The 22112-nt window shown below is 45.4% G+C and overlaps 1 protein-coding gene and 1 long non-coding RNA gene across 21 annotated transcripts in view; one reads left to right on the top strand and one right to left on the bottom strand.

Annotated features, from left to right (window-relative positions):
• Positions 1-22112, bottom strand: part of FOXP1 (forkhead box P1) — a 596348-nt gene that overhangs the window by 7000 nt on the left and 567236 nt on the right. For 19 of the 20 annotated variants that reach the window (XM_067755193.1, XM_067755190.1, XM_067755188.1 and 16 more), the window contains 6 exons: positions 14788-14989; positions 14604-14683; positions 13900-14001; positions 9932-10053; positions 8043-8112; positions 3088-3254 (listed from right to left, as the gene is read on the bottom strand). In XM_067755193.1, coding sequence (XP_067611294.1) covers positions 3088-3254; positions 8043-8112; positions 9932-10053; positions 13900-14001; positions 14604-14683; positions 14788-14989 — 743 coding nt within the window. The remainder of the gene's footprint in view (positions 1-3087; positions 3255-8042; positions 8113-9931; positions 10054-13899; positions 14002-14603; positions 14684-14787; positions 14990-22112) is intronic. The other variant, XM_067755201.1, reaches the window with a different exon arrangement.
• On the top strand, positions 1869-20794 carry LOC137232656 (uncharacterized). Its single transcript, XR_010947122.1, has 6 exons — positions 1869-2774; positions 3885-3968; positions 4869-5007; positions 6172-6270; positions 19734-19850; positions 20296-20794. It is a non-coding gene; the product is annotated as an uncharacterized lncRNA (long non-coding RNA).

Here is a 22112-nt window from a genome sequence, read left to right on the forward strand (position 1 = left end):
GGGCCCTGGAAGAGACTGGCGAGTCTTCATGAAGTTCTTGCTTTGTAATTTTAGACTCGGACAAATGTTTTGCCAGGCAGAACAAAACAAAATCCCCCCACCCCCACCCACCCAGTCCCGCCAACAAGGTAGAGTTCACGGGAGAGAATATTTTGTTTTCCCCTGAAATCTGCAACCCAACTTCAGGAAGGTTATTTTCCGTCTCAAAGACGCAGGTGACGACCCTACGCACGCTGGCTCAGTCCCAGCACCTACTGCCGAGTGGAAGCCCAGCCAAGGTGAACTGACCAGGTCTACGGTGTGACAACCTGACAACACAACCAGGTGAGATACTAAGGCTTCTTAAAACGCCACAGAAATGAAATCCAGCTTCACGCCGTTTCGTGATACCAGCAGATCCCCGCCCCCCCGGCCCTTCCTCCCCCAGGTGGGGCAAAAGCAGTAACTCGGGCATGCAGGGCTCTAGAGAAAGGATCTCCACGCGAGATCCATTTCAGGTAAGATGCACACTGCTGAAGATACCGTGTTTGTTTCGTGGTCTCCCAGGTGCCTCCTGGGAGATGGAGCTGCAGGTGGCGCCTTCTACCCTTGCAGGTCGCCCCCCCATCCCCCCCCCCACCGCCGCCCCAATGCCTTTCTCTCCGACTCCTGCTTCCGAAAGGGCTCCCAGTGAATAACTGCAAAGCCCCACATTTCCTTTCTTACATCTGAGTAATTCCTTTGTTTAGCTACTCACTCTGGGAACAGAAGAGGAGTTTTTAAGGCAAGCTGACTGGTGTTTAAAGGCATTGTGTTCAGAGGGTGTGGGCACAGCATGGAGTATTTTGCTTTGTAGCTCCTTTAGCCCCTATCAATCAGGATAAAAGTATAAGGCCCCAAAGCCATAATTATGTGACTACTTTGTAGCGTTTGTTTCAAGAGACAGACAAAAATGTTGTGGGGTTTGAGTGTCACAGAAAGGGTACGAAGTTCTATTTCGACACTCGATAGTAGCTGGGCTGCCTCATTAACCGAGGCCCTTTGAGCCTTGCTGTAGAGTTTATGGCTGGTTTATTCCCAGAGAATAGAACAGGTGAGAACCAAGTTGCATCATAGCAGGGTAAATGCACGTTGGACAAGAAAGAAAACTACGTCATTATAGAATTTGCTTAATGGAAATTTGAGATCAAATAGAGTTAAGCATCTCTCACAAACACCGAGAGTAGGCACAGGGAATATGGGCTGATGACCAGCAATTATTTTTAGCAAAATCCTTTATTTTAGTGTAAACCTGTGAGATTTGAGCAATAAAACACTATGCTTTGGGGCATCCCTATGCAGGGTTTCTTAAAAACAAAACACACACACTCACACCAGTACAACCTTCATTTCGTTAAAAATTAGGCTGATTGCTTGCTGTAAAGCAAGGTTTCTGGTTTAACTCAAAGTCTGAAATAACTTTATAGTGACTCTATCTTGTACAGCAAAATTAGCCTCCCTCTAAACTGCTGAGAGGTTTTTACCCAAATACCTTTTTTTAAAATTTTCTTCTCTTTTTTCAGCGATCCTTTTTACTATAGATACTAGGAACACACATCAGGTAAACGTCAGCGGTCTGTGGATACTATGACTGACAGACAAACAGTCTCTCTTCCACTCAGTAACTTCAGATGCTTTTGCTCCAGTAAGTAAAGTATTCCTTGAAGCAGCGCACACGCCAATTTACGTGTGCTCTGAACTTCCTTAATAAATAGCTTAGTAAAATACTCCTGTGGTGACAACGATTTCGAGATGAATACGGGTGTGATAATAAAGTCAGAAAGACCAGGTTGCTTGACGAAGGAAGATCGATGGCAGTAGCGGCGTGAGAGAGAAACACAAACAAACACATTCTTAAAATGCTGTGGAGTAAATGCTAAGAGACGACTGTTGATATAAATTTAAAACGATTATTTTCATCTTTAAAGGTCCTTTTCAAAGCACTCTGGGCATGCAATTCAAATGCTAAAGAATCAAATTTCAGATTCCTCCAAACCCACCAAGCTACCCATGCTGGCAGACAGCGTTTTGCCTTTGTTGGTAGGTGCCAGTTCATGCTCTTGCTAACTGCCACAGGTCATATTTTCCATTCTCATCACTCAAATGCTCTTAAAATAAGACGTTGGTCAGGAATTCAGAGACACTGTGTAGACAAGGGGTTCGTTTCTGGGAGCTGACAGCACGGTCAACACTGAATAGGTTTATCCCTTTAAAGCGGGCAGCGGGTTTCGCGGAGACTCGCTCTAAGCCAGAGGCTGTCATTCGACAGCATCCCCCGCCAATCCTCTCTGGGGAAATGTGCTCTCTTTGCTCGTTTAAAACTTTTCCTGGGATACGGGGAGTCGTTACTGTCACCCCGCCTGCCTCCCATCACCCAGCCAAAAGGGGCAGCACGCACGGCCCTGCCCGTGGTGCGCCTGGTCCTGGCGCCACGCACATGCAGCCTGGGATAGCCCTCGTGCCTCACTCCGTACGCTTCTGGGCGTGCTCATTACACTGCCGTCTGCTGCTATAATCCTCCTGTTAATTTTCCTTTTAATATTTTAAGAGCAATCTATGAACCATGCCACCTTTCGTTCGTGCCATCGTCAGTGCTTGGTAATGACGCTTCGGCATGGCGTCCACGCTTCCGCGTACCACGTAACCAAGTAAACGAGCATCCTTTGCCTCCCTGCTGGCTTCAGCCCGCCCACACGGTGAACAGACAGCGAAGAACTCTGCCACCGGGATGCGTTCTACTGCTATAGGAGGAAAAGGTAATGTGGCTGCGAGAATGGCCTGAGCCGGGCAAGCGAAGGCCAAGAGCACAGGTGTCACCCATTTTATGGCCTTGGGCACTCGTGGGGCCGCGTGAAGCCTACTGCTGTAATGGGAACGTCAGTAAACGGTCCTCCTAGGTGCGAACCGAGCTAAGGGTTTCTGGACGCACCCACTTCTATCTGGGTTCTAGGAAATCAGAAGTTACAGAAAAGGTGTCAAAAGCCGCCAGAGGAGAAGGGGCCGGTGTGCACCTAGAACAGGGGGACCGGGACGTGACGGCAAAGGCGTTCCGGGGTGGCGGGTACTCACACGGCTTGCATAGGGGATCTGCCCGGGCTGCTGTCGCTCTCGTTGCTGTTGGTGTGCTCCATCGCCCCGTTCAGCTCTTCCCGTATGGCGCTGGCTAGGTTGCCCAGAGTGGGGTTTCCCATGGAAGCGGTAGTGTATAGAGGTATACTGTTCTCAGCCATCGAAGCCTGCCATCAATCGAGAGAAGAGTTATGAAGACAAGGGTGTACACAGGCGGGGAAGCTATCAGTTATGGGTGGATTCAATGATCTTCGGTTTCACGGCATTCTGGCACGGGTTGGAAAAGACAAGTTTCTAATCGGTGTAGAAGGATTTGTGCTTTACAAGTCAGGCTGCTGACACACGGCCCAGGCTGGGTCTCAGAGAGCTAGCTGGAGGGACCAAAGCGCCCGTGGGGAGGGAGGGCTCCAGTCAGCCCTGCTGGGTAGAGGCATCTGGGTTTAGACAAGGCTATCTACCAGTAACGAGGTTTCTGTCTGATGCCTTTTTTCAAGAGGAACGGAATAGTCCTAGATCACAGGGACATATGATGGAATTTTCATTTCTTTATCCACTTCGATGACTCCAGTATTGGAGGTTATTAAAGATCTGAGCAGATTACTCGGGCCACAGAGCCCAAACTTAGGAGCACTTCCATAACCATTTGTCTTAGAGACTACAGAAAAGGAAGAGATTATAGAAGTGGAATCCGTTTTTATCTCCCCGCCCCCACCATTTCCATTGGAATGAATTATTTTTGAAGCTTTTTAGTGTAGTTTTCAGATAACTGGCTGAACGGTAACTAGGTAATCTTTCAGGCTCTGACCAATCGCCTGGAATTGGAGGACTGAAGAAGAAAGGAATGTCTGGCAGAAGGCAGCTGTAAAGCGTATTTCCTCTGGGTATGTAAGCACATCCTCACTGAAGGTGACGAAGTCCCTCCCTGAGTGTCAGCGACAGTGTGGAAGTGGCGGGGAAAAGAAAGAACTCCTCGACCCCCTGGTGGGATACTGCTCATTGTTTTATCCTACTGCGCTTGAACAGAACGACCACCCCAGTCCTGAGATGCGGACAATAGTCAGACATACTTATCGCTGGGCTGAAGTAGCCATAGTGTTGCATTTGGGTCATGATCCTGACCCAGTGACTCTTCATTTTATTAGAAGAGGACAGACGTTCAAGAACTGGCGGCTGTAATTAGACCCAGATTTATCAAAACGGCCCTCTTGCAGACTACACTATGCCTGCCTTTCCATCCTAATGAGGAAAAAAGTGCAATCACAAGACAATCTGGCGTGGTGACTCCAACTGGCCAGTCATACACGAGTCCAAACTAGTCTAGAAATCCTGGCTCTGGTGAGACAGTAAGAGCCAAAAACCAAGAGAGGACGCGTACAAAGCTGGGCTGCAGAGAATCCGCCTATTGAGACAATCGCAGTCTCGCTCGCTGTACAAACTCCAAAGCCAGAAACGCCTTAGCCATCCAAGCCCTGCGATGGATGCCCCATCCACACCTACCGCAGCCCTGGCTAAGGGACTACCTCAAAGGCAGGCCCTCCGAAAGCCCACAGCTTTCCCTTCCCTTCCCGCCACTTCTGAATTTATATAACAACTGCCTTCTTTTAAAAAATAATGGAAAAAAAAAATCCTGTTTTCATTTCCAAATGTGGTGAACTCATTTTGATGAACAGCACATCTGAACATTCCTCACTCTCCTACAGTTTGTCAAATAATTTGCACCAAGTACTTTTTTCAACAGATCTCTTGTGACTGCAATAAAGCACTTTTTTCTTTTTTGGCAGAGCGAAAAGACAGACCCGCTGCCCCGTTTTTTTACCCCCGCCCCAAGGTGCAGCTGGACAAGCATCTTGACTGTCTTTGTTTGAGACAACACAGTGGTCCTGCCTCTCCCCGACATGGAAGTTCTGCTGGGACCATCATGTGAGTCTCTTTTTCCTGGAAATACCACAAAGCCATTTCACTGCTGCAGTCAGAATGTGGCGAAAGTGGGGCCCCTCTCTAGCCTGGTATTTTTTCGCAGCTTCTCAAGTCAGTCAAAGATTGAGAAGTAAAAACAAAAGGGAAATGTTTCTAAGGATGTAGTCTTTGGGACGAGCTGGTCACGTACAGGGCAACCTTTTGGGGATGACGCGTTCTCCGTGGCTCTTCAGGCGTTCTAGGGCAAAGCTATTTCCGATGGGGACTGGATCATAAAACCTGGGCTGACTGACAGTGGTGAAAGGCATCCCAAGGTAAGCATTTTACACTGATCCCTTGATTCTCAGACAAAAAAGACGTAAATGAAAAAAACCAGCCTGGTCGCCTTTAAAAAAAAAAACGATCAAGTGGGCTGCGTAGAGAAACCTGGTGGCTCCTTCACGATAGAGCCTCTCGGACATTCTCTGAGCGACGGAGCAAAGCAACCCACCCGAGCTTCGAAAAATGTTCACCAACGGCTTCGGTCTAACCTAGTGGTTCTTTCTTTTTTGGTCGTTGATGTCTATTTAGGAGAGGGGGCCAGGGGTGGGGGGAGGCTTACAATTTTTATAATGGACCTAATTTTATAAGTGGTCCTATGCCCACAGTATGTGGTTTCATATCACACTGGGCCCTCTGCCAAAAAAAAAAGAAAGACAAAAAAGAACAAAGGTCCTTAAGTCAAGGTGCAGAAGTCCCTAAGTCCTGTCCCTCTTGGAATGTTTGTTAACCGCTCTGAGACGCCCGGGGGAAAGGCAGTCTATAAATACGAAGCTTTACGGTTACCCTTAGTTACTTCACTTTTTCAGAGCATACTGCAATCTGTCCCGAGTCCAATGTTTTATTTCTGTAGTGGATTCGGCTGTCCTATTTTATATATTGTATATCACGCGTTATGTTGCTCTAGTAATCTTTTGAAGATGTTGTTCCACTATTATTTTTACTTGCCTTGAAAAATGCAAGTGGGCGGGAAGGGAAGGCCTGCTGGTAGACTCTTTATTTAATTTGCACAGCAGAAAGTTGTCCTAGGGGACTGTCTACTGACCCGGGACCCAGACTCCTAGAGGAGAGGAAAAAGATCCATTCCTCAAATCATGACTTGAGATGCATGTATTCACCTCACTGCAGGATGGACACCAAGTGTTCTTGGAAAACGGCAGCAGAGTTTGGGGCTATGGCTGAAAATAAGAAAGGGTGCAGAGGAGGGCAGGAGCAAATGTTTTAGAGGTGAGAACAGTTCTGTAATGATAAAGCCTCCTAACTGACATTAGTCACAGAGTCAAGAGAATCCAGAGGACGGAGGATCACCGTTGCTGGTGGGTTGTTGTGTCGTCGTCGTTGGTTTTTTTTGCCCTTGCCGCCTCATGAATGTAAAATGTGCCTGTGATCTTAATACGATTCCAGGTAGAGCGGCCTTTAAATTCATACTTTACAACACTCCAGGGAAAATAGTTACTAGTGAACGGTATTTACAGTGGCAGCATCTAAGCGTGCTTTTCATTTGCTTTTCGAAAGTTAGTTACGGTGTGAACTGCAAGTAATTAAAAGAAACTGTCAGAAAGCAGTTCCTCCTCTTAAATTTGGTTCAGGCTAAACACACACGCACGCGCGTGCGCGCGAAAGCTAAGGTCAGTGAATTTGCCTCTGAACTGAAACTGCGTAAGAGGCGTATCATCCATCCTCCGGAGCCTTGAGCTCCTGCTGACCGAACTGGGAAAACGGTTCTCCAGGGCGCAGGGGAGGTGCTCAGCAAACCGCTGTTAAACAGGAATAGCCAGAGCTCCCCTCCCGATCGCCTCTTCCCTGCACTCTGTTCCCCTCAACGCTGAGCGTCTCCACCGAGTTTGCATCATTAGCGTCCCTTGAGGAGCCTTTTTTACACTTCTCTCATTTGCGCCCTTCCCTCACAAAATTTTAGTATCTGTTTGTGCGTTACAGCCCTTCGCAGGAGCCCATGACGTCGTCATGTTTAAGTATCGAGAACGCATGCTGCAAAGGTCTGTCACGGGCTAGGATCACATAACGTCAGCTCTATCTGTGTAGACTGTTGTCATTTAAGTTACCGAGATCCCTCTGGACTGCGGTCTAGGACAATCCAGGTGGGTCAAAACATAACAGGACCACGGACGGGCCAAAGGACCCTGCCTACCTACGAACTCTGGAGGGGGGTACCCAGGTAAACCTTAAGGAAGTGTACTACAGTCTTCTCTTCGACCTGAGAGATGACTTTACTGTTGGGTAACGGAGCAATATGCGATAATTCAAAGGCTTGATGGGTGCCAGGGCTGCCCCGGTAACTCACGTTTGGGTGGTAACCTCCCTCCTGCTCAATCCCCGTGGCTTCGTCCCCTGGCAACGCCGGTTACGTAAGGAGGGCCTGGTTTGTCAGTAGGAAACAAACGTTCTGCGAGCTTATTACGTAACCTTGAGCAATCCGCTGGAAACCTAAAGAGTCTCTCCTTCAACACCTCTATCGCTTGAACAAAAACAGTTTACTTTTACCAAGCGACCCGAACCCCACCCGCCCCGCTCTCCCCAGTGAAAAGAGGCCAAACTGGACTTGAAAAGAAAACGGAGCAGAAGAAGAAGAAAAAAAAAAAGCTCCGCTTTCTCTTTAAACCCGTGAACAATAGAAGGTCATGTGACACAGTGGCCTATCACCCAGCACATTAATAGCTGTGCTAGAGTAATTACACTTGTGGTATTTTTGCCTCAAGTGAAATTCTGAAATAAGAGGATGGAAATTATGATACTGCTGATAAATATTAATAAGTGAACTTTTAATTTTTTTGCCACAATATTCAAAATGCTAAGCATCTTGCTAATGCTGAAGCAGCCCGACGTGCCTGCCTCCAGGGAGTACGATGCTTTGTGCACTTAAGAAAAAAGTTTAACGGAATTAAAATTTAATATCTAATTAGAGCGAGGCTAATATATTTTGAAATGAGTGCGGGAGCCATGTGCCTCCGCGGCACAGTCCGGACGGCCGTTCATCTTACCTGTAAAGCTGCATTGAGAGGTGTACAGTAGGCGTGGCTGGTCTGCATGTTTTTAATAAGGGAAGGGTTACTGCATAAGAGAAAGATAAAAACTCAAAGTTAAACGCAATCAACCCCCCGAGTGTTTTTCGCGAAGTCTGGTCTTAAAAGTCTCGTCTTAAGCTTGCCGCTATCTTTCCAAATCAATCAGAAATGTCCCCCAGCCAGAAGACCAAAGAAAAGGTGGGTTTCGCCCCCCCCCCCCCCGCGCTGGCTTTGTGGGGGGCTGCTCTGTGTGAACCTCCCCGCCCCGGGGTGGGAGAGAGTTTGCCCGTTCAGGCAAACTGGGGGTAAAATTTTGGATTAAGTAATCATCGCCTCGGGCACTCCCTCCACGGACGTAGTAACCCGCCCGGACTCCAGCAGGAAGGCAGATGCTCTAGGGCCTCGGGCTGGGGAAGTCAGCGAGCGGACTGGCAGGGTTTCCTGGGAGCCAGCGGGAGGAATCTTGCCTCTTAAGCTTCTCCAGGATTTGAATTCTAGAATGAATGCTAGAGGAACGGCAGGGTAGCTCCGAAGAAAAGATCTTCAAGGCTCATTTATTGCCAAAAGAAGAAGATGGAGAGAAGGCTACTCCAGGGGAGGGTCAGGCAGCCGAGGCTGGGGTTCCAGTCCTTCGGGCACAGCCGCAATTTGGGAGGGTACGAGAATAATTTGATGCTGTGTCCATTACCGACCAAATGAAGACAAGATAGATGTTGTTTTAAGGACAGCTGTAGCCAGGAGGGATACAAATACTTGAAAAAAAAAAAAAATCATACAGGAGGCTACTGAGGGAAAGAAAGGGGTGGCTTCCGTGGGCGGGGGGGGGGGGGGCGGGAAATTATGTACGTTTCCCAATGGTCCCTAAAGGAAGGAGAGGCACGGGTCTCCATTTCTTTCCCATGCTTGGGGCCCTTTTGGCATTCATTTCACTATATTTATATCGTTATACTGAGTGAGCCAAGAAGAAGAAATGTATCCCAGTAAATACACATTTTAACTCTAAAGAAGGAAGTTTCCTCTTCACTTGGAGGAATCAGGGGGGGTCACACAAAAGCACTGGGTTATAGGGTCCCCGTAAAGCTGCTGAATCAAAAGCCAACCGATATTTGCATTAAAGACGTCAAAAAAGCATTATTCAAGGCACTGGTGTTCCAAAGAGAAACGAGAGAAATACATGTACAAATCACACGATTTAGTTCCATTGCAGAAAGCCGTGGCACTGCTACGTGGTGAAATGCAAAACTATCATGGGATGAGTCAACCATGCAAAGCCAAAGCAACAGCAGAAACAAAAAACAAAAGCAAGTAAAGGCTCTTACTGTGCGACAAGCTCGTCAAAGTTTTCATCGGGGCAGTATTTGCGAGGACGGCCTCGTTGAATATGGCGGCCACGTTTAAACTCTTCATCATCAACTGTCCAAAAGGACCCAAACTCATCCTCTACTCTGATAAAGCACTTATGCAGTGAGAGGTTGGTGCGAATGGCACCCTGGGATAGGAGCAGCAGCAAAGGAGATGAAGTGGCAACAAAAGGAGGCGGGGTTGGGGGCAGAACAGACATCCAATACAGGGGAACAGGAGAAAGAAAATAAAATGCAATAAGCATAAGCCAATGGTTTGTGAGGGTTAATATGCATTGCCACCTAAAAGCTACTAGCATGTGATGCAACAAAGACCAGCAAGCAGGGCAGGGGGACTGGTGGGTATACAAAACAGGAGGGATGAAATGCTTTTTTGCTTCCCTTAACTGAGACAACGTGAAACCAGTTCTTTGGTCTAACACCATCTAGCAGCCAAAAGCCTCTAGTTAACACTTGTTAGCGCAATCCAAGCTAGGCTAAGAAGTTCAAACATGGTGGACGTACCCACTGATCTTTTGTGGCCTTCGTTTTTGGAACTCTACTTCATCCACTGTCCATACTGCCCCTTTAACGTTTTCTACTCGCACAAAACACTTGTGAAGACTAAGATTATGACGCACTGCATTCTGCAGCAAGTATAAAAGAGAGAACATTTACATTTTCTATAAGAAAAGACTCCAAAAACAGCAGTACATTCAGCCTAACAGTCCACAGTTGTAAAACCGTCCCCGAGAACTGTAGCTCCCACCCCCATGGATGACCCTCCTGTGGTGAAGGGGGGGGGGGCCTCTTCCAAAATCAAAACCCCAAATGATGACTTAATTGTGCTTTGGCATTTTAGTCTAGTCTCTGGTGAACAGTTAAACAGAGGAAAGATTTTTTTTAATATGCCTATTAGCCCCCAAATAGGTTTCACGGCCAAAATATAAAAGTAACGTTAATACGACTTCAAAATCAGGAAACAGGTAAAGCATAAAACCGTCCCTTTTAAACCCACTTGTCTCTCAGACAAAAGGGGTAATTTATTTTAATTTTTTTAAACCATGAAAGATGATAATTCCTACTGTTAAATACGTTCTGCTTCTTTTTAATTCGTCAAAGTGTTGGCTTTAACACCTTCGACACATTTGCTCAGGTCTGTTATGAAGAAATTGACATTGGATTTCTACCATCGAGAGTATCACCTCCTGTAGCTGATAGGACCGGGGCGGGGGCGGGTGCGGCAGTGAGTGACATGACCCTGCAGTGGGTCAGTATCCATTATCAAGCTAGGTCTTAACCTTCCCAATTATATAAATGTTGGCCCTTACTATGGGCAAGTGCTTTTAATTAACTGAGAAAATGCCAAAGGAACCCATGAGTAGAACTCTCAATGGCAAAATGAGGATACTCTAAGTTGATGGTTTCTTTCCATAGACACGTTTCTTTCTTAGGGTTCAAAGTCATTTCCCGTCACTCCTAAGCTGAGACCCTTGACATGTGTAATCTGCCAAAGGAGCATCTCGACTGCAGGGTGAAGAGTTTTTGACATCTCATCCTTCCTGAGTTTCAGGAATAATCCGCACCCCTTACTTACACTAGGTACAGTTAACAAGCATGGCTTCATCTCTTTTTGAGTTCTCCTGGGTGAACGTGATTGACTGACACTCAAACCTGGACACGAGGCTATTTCAAAGAGACCCATATCATTTACTCCCAACTTTCTTCTTATAGGGAATGAGTAGGTGACAACAGGGGCTGGAGAAGTGGATACTTACACCACACCTCACATGCCTTGTAAGTCCCTCAATCCATCTGCTGCTATTGCTCACACAGTCTGTATTCCTCCCCTTAACCTGTGATATACTTCATCCTTCCAAGTGGCAAATCTTTTTTTTTTTTTTTTTTTGCGGTACACGGGCCTCTCACTGCCGTGGCCTCTCCCGTCGCGGAGCACAGGCTCCGGACGCGCAGGCTCAGCGGCCACGGCTCACGGGCCGAGCCGCTCCGCGGCATGTGGGATCTTCCCGGACCGGGGCACGAACCCGTGTCCCCTGCATCGGCAGGGAGACTCTCAACCACTGCGCCACCAGGGAGGCCCTCAAGTGGAAAATCTTGATCTCTACTTTGAGAGGTGTTTCTGTTTTTGGATGATCGCCATTAGCGACTCTGTGAGGAGTCATGCTAGAGAATGGTGATGTTTCTTGTCTGATACGGAAGACGAGAGAAGTGTTATCACGTGGCATGACGAACTGCTCACAAGGAGAAGCCACAGGACAAACGCTCAAGGAATTTTTGAGGAATGTCAGCATAACTGGGGTGGGTTCAGACTTCCAGCTGACTACGAAAGGACACCCCTGATTCAAACAGGTTTGATAGGTCTACAACAAACATCTCTGGAGAATGCTGGGCATGTTATAACTACAGCTAGTAGGGCAAATTTCCTGGCGTATAAACTGTAGTCTGGTCTTGAAGTGGGCACTTTCTTTTGTAATACTGCACAAAGGCAGAGGATAAAGGATGCTAAGGGTCTACTGTTTATCTCCTACCATGACACTGAGGAGGCTGAAATAAATAAACCCAAATTTCCTGAAAAAGAAAGAAAGAAAGAAAAAAAGTCCAGACAGAGCATGTGTACCTATCAGACACCTTACTGGGAAAAGAAATCAACATCTCATCCTAATCACTGTCTAAGTTTTCCAGTAAGTATCAAAATGTACAGAAGTGTACATTGTAAAGCCATGTCTGAAAAACAGGACTGCTGTAGACCTGTCTGAACTATATAGCCATGTAAATAAAACTGTGAAGTCAAAACTTAAGTTTTGTTTTCGAAGACTGTGCATCCAAGCAAAAGTAACTGGAAATGGAGAGTTTCCCACAAAAGCTGAGTGAACTCTTTCCACTCATGACTTTAACTGGGCATTTTATCTTCTGTCTAAGATGACAGTACAAATAAGGACACATGGAGAAAATTATACGTATTTATGAGTCATTAAATACTTCATTTAGGACTGTTTATATGAAGGGCACTTTTCCCTGCAGTTTCTGAAAATGAAAAAGTTAAATCTGAAGATCTGAGCTTAAATATCACATTCATAACGGGTAATTATTTTAAAACTTGATCGTTCGCTATTTATAAAAGGCAATCTGAAGAAAATGTCTGCTTCATGCTTATACTTCCGAAATTCTGAAAAGCATTCACAGCTGAGGACTGTTTTCTATTTTACATCTCAAGGCAGGCTGAGGAAGAGAAGGGAAGGTTTTTGAACCTAGGTTCCTTCGGGGCCCACGTGTCTTAATGGAAATAAAAAAGCTACTTTGGGCCATCAGAGATGATTCACAGCTCCGTAAGGTTGATGAATTAATTCTTTGGTTATATTCTTTCAAAACGCTATTTGATGAAGAATGTAGTAGAGGAAACAGCGTTTTCTGTTTCTGCTGTTGTTTTTCTCCCATATAAATTACGAACGGAGCAAGGAAGACCTGTATGTCCAGCAAAGCATGTTTTCCTTGCATCCTATAATAAATTCCTATCCTATTTCTAATAATAACGTGTAAAATATCCAAAAATATTTGCATTTTAAATATTTCTAAATTTTTTGGAATTTAGGGATTACAAGAATTCTAGATAGTAGTAAAGGTGCGAAAAAAAATATATGACTCTCAGATTGTATCTGCTGCCCCTTTTTCTAAAGCAAAACTATTAAAAACCGAGAAATTTAAAGTGCGAAAATCCAAAGACTGGTGAGGGCTTAAACCGAATACAATGGAATCACTACTAACAGAACCCACGAACCAACTGCTGCACTGGGATTGAGGTATGTCACGTGACCCCCAAGCCTTGCTGGGGGCATCCCAGGTGGAGCTATGGAATCTGACCCGTTTTACAGCAAATGCTATTACAGTCAAGTCACATATTTCAGAATTTGCTTTTCTTCCCCAGAGTGCCTATGAATATCCGATGGACAGTCTCTCGACTTAAACAAACAAACAAACAAACCCTTAATAATACATATATTGGGTTCTCCTGTAATAACTCCAATATACCTTGCTAGTACTTGGAGTGCATAGGTTAAGGAGCTTATATCCAACCAATGAAAGTTAAGTGTATCTGATCAAGTGTATCTGATCATTTCTCCAGGTTCCTGATGGTTAAAAAAAAAAAACACAAAAGTTATCTACGCATTCTCTGCAAATACTGGTGGTGGCTAAAGACGGAAAACCATGAGGTCTGTGTACACGAGACAACTTCCTACACATTCCAACCAGAGAGAGATGATTTTACTCGTTATGCCAACATAATGGGACTCTTCCATCCCAGCATTTTAACCCCAGTGGAATTATTTTCTCAATCCAGTATGCCTACAAATTAGACTCTTTGAATGTAGCCAAACAATATGTTCGTAACTTACAACACCTGCATCTTACCGACAACAAACTCTCTCCTATAAATGCCAAGACCCAAGACTCAACAGGCCTGCAAGAAAGCTTACCTTCCATGTGGCAGCGTTACGCCGGAAGTAAGCAAACATTCGTGTGAACCAGTTATAGATTTCATTTAGTGTTAGCTGCTTCTCTGGAGATTCGAGAATGGCCTGTGAAGCAAAGGCAACAGAGAAAGATAATGTATGACCAAATCAACAGAACCGCCATTGTACGGTTTCTTGAAAACATAAAATAATCGTGACGCTGAGCTAAATCCTAAGGAAGGTTTCACGAAATGCTCTAAGATTAATGGCTGTATTTACCAGTTCAATAGCAAAATGCAAAATGGAATTATCTAATTGTTTGGAGTTTTTATTTGTTTCCGTACAGAAATATTAATTTATTAGTCATTCATAAAGCAGAATCAAAGAGAAATGCAAAACATTTCACTAGCTGATTAAAGCTCAGTAATTATTTAGAGCTCAGATTAATTCTAGGGATCAGAGATTACTGTAGCTTGTGATAATTGACTTGCCATCTTTAAACAGGCTCATTTTCACTGTTGTGTGAAATGAATTTCCTAATAATCACATCGTATTGTAATACTTAATCAAAAGCAATTATGTTATATATTGCAGATTTAAAAAACCTTATAGAACAGGTTTTAGCATGCTTGCATACTAAACGGTTTTAAATCTACTGCGTCAATATAATACATCCATGTACACCTATACCTTCCGATATAATTTCTCATACCGCGTTATTTACTTACCTGCCTAATTAAAGATGCATATGTAAATGGTGGTCTAACTTCTGCGTTCTTATAAAATTCTTGGTTCTGCGCAATATCTGCTAAATAAGAATCATTGTCCTATTAATTATCACTTTTTACAAAGAGGCTGGTCGACAAGCATTGCCGATCACCGTTCTCCCCGCGGCAAAAATGGAGCATCTACCTGAAGAGATGGGCACGTTGTATTTGTCTGAGTACCGCCTGCGGATGGGTCCCACCGTGTGCATGCTGGTGGTGGTGATGACGGAGGGGCCTTGGGTGACGGGAGTGATGGGGGCAGTGGGGGTCGTAGGAGTATGAGGTAAGCTCTGTGGAGAAGCCTCTGATGCAGACTTGGAGAGTGTGACACTTGATACCAGATTCAGCTGTGAGGAAAGGAACAGTTCTTAGAAGACCTTCAGAAAAAAACAGAGCAACCAAGAAAGCATCTGCAATGCAGCAGGAATTATACAGGGGAGGCCTGGCTAGTTTTATGCCTCACAGTAGATTTTTATCATCAGCTGAAACAGGAGGCGAGTTCCCATGTAAAAACCATTCACTTTATTTACTTACTAAAATTTCTAGCATCCTGTCCTGTGATTCTTTTTTTTCTAATTTATTTTTTTTATTGTAGTTGATTTACACAATGTTGTGTTAGTTTCAGGTGTACAGCAAAGTGATTCAGATACACACACACACACACACACACACACACACACACCTATCTCTCTCTCTCTATATACGCATATATTCCTTTTCAGATTTTTTTCCCCCATGTAGTTTATCAAATAATATCTCTTACGATGTTCTCCTTTCCTGTTGTTGCTGAGACAGGTTTCTTCCCAAAGACAGTTAAACAAGCGTTTACAGACCCAAAAGGGGTTACCTAGCCTGGTGAGTTTGAGAAATTCTGGGTCAGGACGTTTCTTTAAGCACGACTTTGCACCCTAGTATGCCTTGTAAATCTCGAAGCGGGAGAGGGAGTCCTTGTAGCCCCACGAACGCTGATGTTTCAGGAAACACCAGTTGGGATACACTGGTATCAACCTGAGCTCTTAGAACTTTCTGGAATGTGCTAGTACAAGCGAGAAACTGTTTTTACCTAATTTTAATAAAAAGGAAAGTTGTACTAAAACAGCCACATATAGCCACTGGCTGCACCACACTGGGACGGGCTCACTCAACTCCAGGATGAAACTTCACGGACGGGAACGACTGCTGAGAGGTTTGGCCTGTGACTTGTATTAAAAAGAGTGGCACCGGATCCAGTGAACATCCATTTAGTTCCATTAGTTGGCAGAGACTAATCTTTGAAAGCTTTCTCTGTCGCCTTCATTAAACTCTATCCAGTATGGGATTGGAATCATTTGTTTAAAAAGAATAGGGCATAGGAGAGATCTGGAACTGTAAAACATTTTAATTTTTTTCCTTCCAGTTTCAAATGTGTAGTAACAAAATGGAATAATCCAGCGCTTCAAGTCCGGAAACACACGCTAGTTATTTGCAGGAGCACAGAGGAAAATCAACAAGCCCTGTTTCGGTCCTTCCTTCCTTCTTTTCTTTCTTTCTATCTGTTTCGCCTGCACCTTGAAGTGTTTCTCTAATTAATAACTGGAAACACGAGCCTGTCCCCCTTTGCAAAAACTCGTTGCTACTGAAATATTAAGTCTGGCTACACTGAAGAACTTGGTTGTTTTCAACAGAGTTCTTACAGTTTACCCAGAACTGCCCTCTGAGGAACTCGTAGCTGCCCCCAGTCCAAGAAAGTTTGGCAAAGTAGCCTTACTTGGTATCACTATCTCAAACCAGATTGTGAATCACTTAACAAATTAAGTCTGGTTCACCACTGCAACAGTCCTAAGTCCAAGACATTATTTGTGGAAAGTATTAAAAATGAGATTCCTCTGAGATCATAATCAAAGAACAGATTAAAAGAGAGTTCTAATTTGTTGGGAAGACTCAACCTTACTCATACCCTAGTAATGAGAAAGATCAAATATCGTTGAGAAAGTATTAATGGAAAAACATAAACATGGCACTGGAAACTGAACGCTGGGTTGCAAGCTTTTGGTTGGGCTTTCCTTTTTCTCCCTCCCTTTAAATGCTGACTCAGCCAACACCAGACCACCGCCGCCGCCACCGCCGCACCCCACCCCGCCCCGCCCCGCCCACCACCAATCCCTACACCCCACGCTCCCCCATGCCCGATAAGAGCAAGCTGTGGAGATGGTACCACCCTTATGAATCCCCCAGCAAGCTGGGCAGACGCTGGGAGCTGCTTTTCCTATTAGTGCTGGAAACTTGACTTCGTGACACACATTTGCAAACTAAGTGCTCACGGTCCGGCATAGCAGCCGCGGCGGGATGGAGCAGATCTGGGAAGGCTGGGGCTGACCTCCTCTTTGCCTTGGGCCTTCATCACTGACCAAGTACAGGAACAGCGTGTCTAAGCATCAGCCCCAGCAACGGGTCAAGGAAATCAGCGCACGGAAGGCTAATGCTCATCAGTATACAGCCTTTAAAATGCAGATGCTCTTAGGCTTAAGAGGATCCAAGCGCTCGGGAAAGTCACGGGGACCATTTGTAAAGACCACGCTGTGAAGCCCGGGCCACCGCCTGGTCTCGCTGAATTCTCATACCATCACGAACACTTGAGATGTTGTTACTCACGTTTCACAGATAAGCAAACACAGGCTCACGGGAGATTAAATAACGTGCCCATATTCACAACCGGGACTCAAAATCACATACACACTGGAGATTCTAGGCCCTCTGTGTAACAGTCTCCTTACGCCCAGACAACGGGAACCATCAACAGTATCCGGGTTCATTTTTCTGCACGCTCATTTTTGGAAGGGACCTGGGGATTAGCTTTTATCCCTGCTTACAACTGACATTCAATAAATCTTCCCCAGCAAACATACGGCAATGGGAACTGAAACGACAGAAGAAGGAACAGAACAGACAACTGCTGCCCTCGAAGGGCTTACCGTCAAATGCAGACACTGATCAAAGGAAAACAGGCAGAGCAACCGTAAAACAATTCCGAGAACTAACTCTGCTTCTGGGCTCTTCGGTGGAAGAACAGTACCCTCAACACCACGACGTTCTTTAAAAGGTAATGAAAATTATAATATAAATACAGCGTCCTCAGGGAATATGCACGCTCCTTTCCAGTTCTGTGAGGAAGATCACCAGGCCCACTGGGTTCTAGTTAATTGCCCAAACCCCAGACTCGTGGAAACATTCAGCAAGTGCAGGCCCATCTCTTGGGAGCTCACCTACAAGAACAGACAAGCCCCACGATACGGGTACAAAGTCATAAAACATGCAAAGAATGTCATTCTTGCAGCCTTAATACTTGGACTGTTTCTACTGAAGAAGCAACAGTCGGGAAGAAAATCCCTCCCGGTTAGCACGATCCACGAAGAAAGAGATGCAGCTGAATTTTCTGGAGGCTCTGAAACACAGGTACCAAGTGGAAATCAACACCAAGCCCGAAGAGAGCAGAGAGGGTTTTTTTTTTTTTTTTTTTTTTTAACCAGGCTTGACAAATGACACCGTGATTCACACCCACTGCTGGGCCGTCTCTAATAAGCCACAGAGGAAGTAGCCAATCTCGGCTAATTACCAGATAAAAATGTATTGTAAGGACTCTAATTAGGAGACGCGGATGGAGGTGATCTAATGATTAAATGCTGCATTCGACTGACCCCACCATCAATGTGCAGTGGTGCAAGATGTCACTGGAATATTTTGTAGAAACAGTAATTTTATTTCGAGGAGGGGAGGCAGTAATATTTGTAATGATGGCTATGAGGTAAACTAATTAAAAGACAGTTCCTAGAGGAAGAGGGTGGCTGAGAGCAGCTGTGGCCATTCCAGAACCAAGTGCCAAGTCTCCACAGAGGAACTGCAGTCAAGTGGAAAATTTCTGCCTGACCTCTGCCCCTGCTATTAATTTGCAGGAAAACTAATGACATATATACATATTCCCACAGAATTGCTCTAATTGCTAATTTGCCAAAGGAGCCCCGATTCCAAATCAAACACGACTGTAGCCTGCGAGGGAAGAAAGAACAAAAAGCGGTAAACTCCAAACACAGGGTGCTTCGCCTCGCGGAATCATCTGAAGGCTGAACCAACAAGTTAATGAAATGTCAACCTTGTCAACGGCGATCGAAGTTTCTTAACTTTTAAACTCCGGCTGGATGATCACATGCTGGTCTCGAGGAGAGACCATCTTTGGGGAGGAAGGTCACGAGGGAGTGATAAGATGCGGCAGGGGGAAGGTTTCAAGATAGGCTCTGCGTTCAAACCAGACCTGCTCTTTTCATTAAGGTCTCTCTCTGCAAAAACTGGACCCCCTACGCCCCCCACCACACACACACAAATTAATTACAGACGTAGAACAGCAGAGCAAACCGGGAACGGTGAGGGGTGTGCTGCAATCTTGCAAGATTCACCTGAACTGTAAACTATTAAAACTTAATAATAGAATCATCAATTAGAAATGAAAGCACGTGTGCTTCGTGTTTCTGACTGTAGCTCAGGTTGGGAGAGAGAATTTTTTTCTTCCGGGGCCTGGAGCAGGAAGGGATGGGGAATCTGGGAGGGTTTCTTTTCCTATTTTTCAGATTGTCTTCATTTTCTATTTAAAAAGAAGTTGCTATGTTTAGAAAAGTTAGTAACTCTGATATTTTCTACATGGCAAGTTTCCATCATGTGATGATTTGGGCAAAGATAATCTCTTTGAAACGCCGGCCAAAAGCTTAAATTCTTATGTCACTTAAGATTGCCGTTGGGCTTTATTTTTTTAGTTTCTATGCACTCTCAACCGTCAGCTTTTCTCCCAGGTCAGTTCCAGGGGTGACTATCCTAGAAATCTTACCCATCCGAACAACTGGAACCAGCCCAGCTGCCCGGGACTCTGCTGAGCCCCTTTTCGAAAGATTTATCTTTCGTTTTTAAACAGTAACCTCCTCTCTCTCTTTTAAAGACGGTGAGTCACTCCCATTTTTTTAAAAATCAACAAACGGCTGAGGTAAACCCCAGACAGAAACAGACTTGTTGTAAGCATTCCCATAAGGACTCATCTGGATTTTTGTTTGTGCTCTTGCCTCGCTTCAGAACAGATGCTGAGAACAAAAGGCCAACCTGAAACCCAGACACCGAGGGACCCAGCCGCTCAGTATGGACTTTGGGGCTCACTCGCTTTTCTGCTGTTGGTTCGACTGGCCTGAGCAGGTGAATCCTAGACACGAATCCCTCGCGTTCAGAGGTGGCCTTTTCTGAGGCTGGAGGGACGGGAAAGATGTTACCAGATCGTGGCAGGGGGTTGGGGGGTGGCCCTGGGGAGAGCTCTCTCTGCCTGGTCCTGCTACTGCCTTAGATCTGGGCCCTGGCGCAGGGCAGTGACCGAGAAGGTGGTCGTCAGGATGAACCTCAGGGTGGGGGACTTCGCGAGAAACAGTATAGAAACATCCCCTGTGTGTGTGTGGTGCTTGCGAATCTCTCTTTACGACGGCATCAAATTATTCCCCCAACTCAACAGCCAGGCTGCAGCGAGCAGCCCACAAAATCAGCCACTTCGTTGAGAGACCCCCCATTTGCGGAGCGGGGGGCATGGGGCGAGGGAACACACGGACGGACACTCTCTCTCTCTCTCCCTCTCTCTCTCTGTTTTTATTAGTAGCTAAAAACGATTTCCAAACAGTCCTAACTGCTACGGTTGGAGGAAACGAGAATGCGTGCAAAGGAAAATCTAATACTGCCTTTCGCCTCAAATAGCCAAGTTCTTGTGTTTTACAACATGTCCATAAAGGAGATAGTACCTACGCTGTAATTACTTGCCCACCAAATCTGAAGGGATGTGGTTTCTCCAGCGCTGGGAGCTGTTCTCCGGTGGGTAGGAGGAGTACCCTAAAGCAAAGCCTACCTCTTACGTTCTCAGGATTATAGAATATGACCTACGGTATTTTCCTGACCTTATGATAGTGAAAAAGTCTTTTTCAAAAATCCTTAACAACTTAATAAAGTATTACTGCAGACATGCTTCTTGGTGCTGGTTGTTATTATTTTATCCTCTGAGTGAGGCCTCCCTCAAGGACAAGCATTCACCCCCAAGCAATCCATTTTGGTGTTTACCTTGAGAACATGAACTGGTACCGACTGTGGAACAAAAGAATATCATTCTCATGAGGACAGTTTACGATCGCCTGATTTTTCGCTTGTGCTTCTCTGAACACGGAAAAGAGACGAATCTTTTAAATCGCCAACGTACAATACACTTGGGCCATTCTGTACGTATGTCAAGCCCGCCTTTGCCCACTGTATGTCCCCCATTGCTAGAATGTACAGCTCTGTTCTGGTAAATTTTTCCAAGCAGGGGCCAGCCTTAATAAAATTAAAAGCTTCTAAGTAAAATTATGACAAACGAAAAGCTTACTTCAGCCGCTGTTGGCCATTCCTTTCTCCCCTCCACTCTGATCATCTTCACACACTTCCCCAGTTCCCTTCCTCAAAGACACAGACACACGCACCTACTCTTAACCCGAGAAAAGAGTCACGAAACTCGCTTCTTTCCACTTCTTCCTATTCATCTTTTAGGTTTCACCTTAGATGTCACCTGTCCCAGAAGTCTTTCCTCAACCCCCACCGTCTAGGGCAGCGGTCCACACACTCACTCCCCGACAGCACAGCTCATGCCAGGGAGAGCCTGGGAGTGTGTCTTTGGTAGTTGGTCCCACGAGACCCCAAACACCTCGATGGCAGGGATGGTTCTGTCTGGTTTAACTACCCTATGTCTTCCTGTCGCACGTCCAATAAATATTCGTTGACGCAATAATTCGATTTTAAATTCAGGAATTCTCTTCACGAAAACAGCGTGCACTGCAGTTTGAGTCCTGGGTATAATTACGAAAGGAAAGGTTTTTATCGGTTTAAAAGATTTTCAAGCAAGCAGGAGGAGATGTTATCGGAGGCACGTGTGGAACAGGACCGCCGTAAACCCCTATTCAGGTCCTCTCCACGCTTTCCAGTGGGAGTCGCGCTCAGACCCACGCCTAAAAACTTGGGATTCTCCCGAGATGAGCACAGCCTCTGATTAGCCAAATGGGAACATGAGTTCCACAACAGCGTCCAGCGAACACGTCTACGGGCTGCTGTCAGAACAATCCAAGAAGGTTTTGGCAGTGAAATGGGAACGGGTTGGATGACTGGACACAGCAAATGACACTTACCACCCAAATGGCATTTAGTGAAAAGCAACGTTTACAGCAAAGCATTCTATCACTTAGTGACTAAGGATTTTAAAATAAACACCGAGTTCCTTTTTAAACAGAAATGGAAAAAAGAAAAAAAAAAAAAAAAAAAAAAACACTCCACAAACTTCCTGGCAAGACTCTAACGTGAGAGTCCCCAGCTAAGGTTAGATCTGAATCCCAGGGACTGCTTCCTTCAAATCAGAGAGTCTAGAACGATAGGCATCTGAACATACACCGTGCGTTC

The sequence above is a fragment of the Pseudorca crassidens genome, chromosome 10, assembly GCF_039906515.1.
Source record: "Pseudorca crassidens isolate mPseCra1 chromosome 10, mPseCra1.hap1, whole genome shotgun sequence".
NCBI lineage: Eukaryota > Metazoa > Chordata > Mammalia > Artiodactyla > Delphinidae > Pseudorca > Pseudorca crassidens.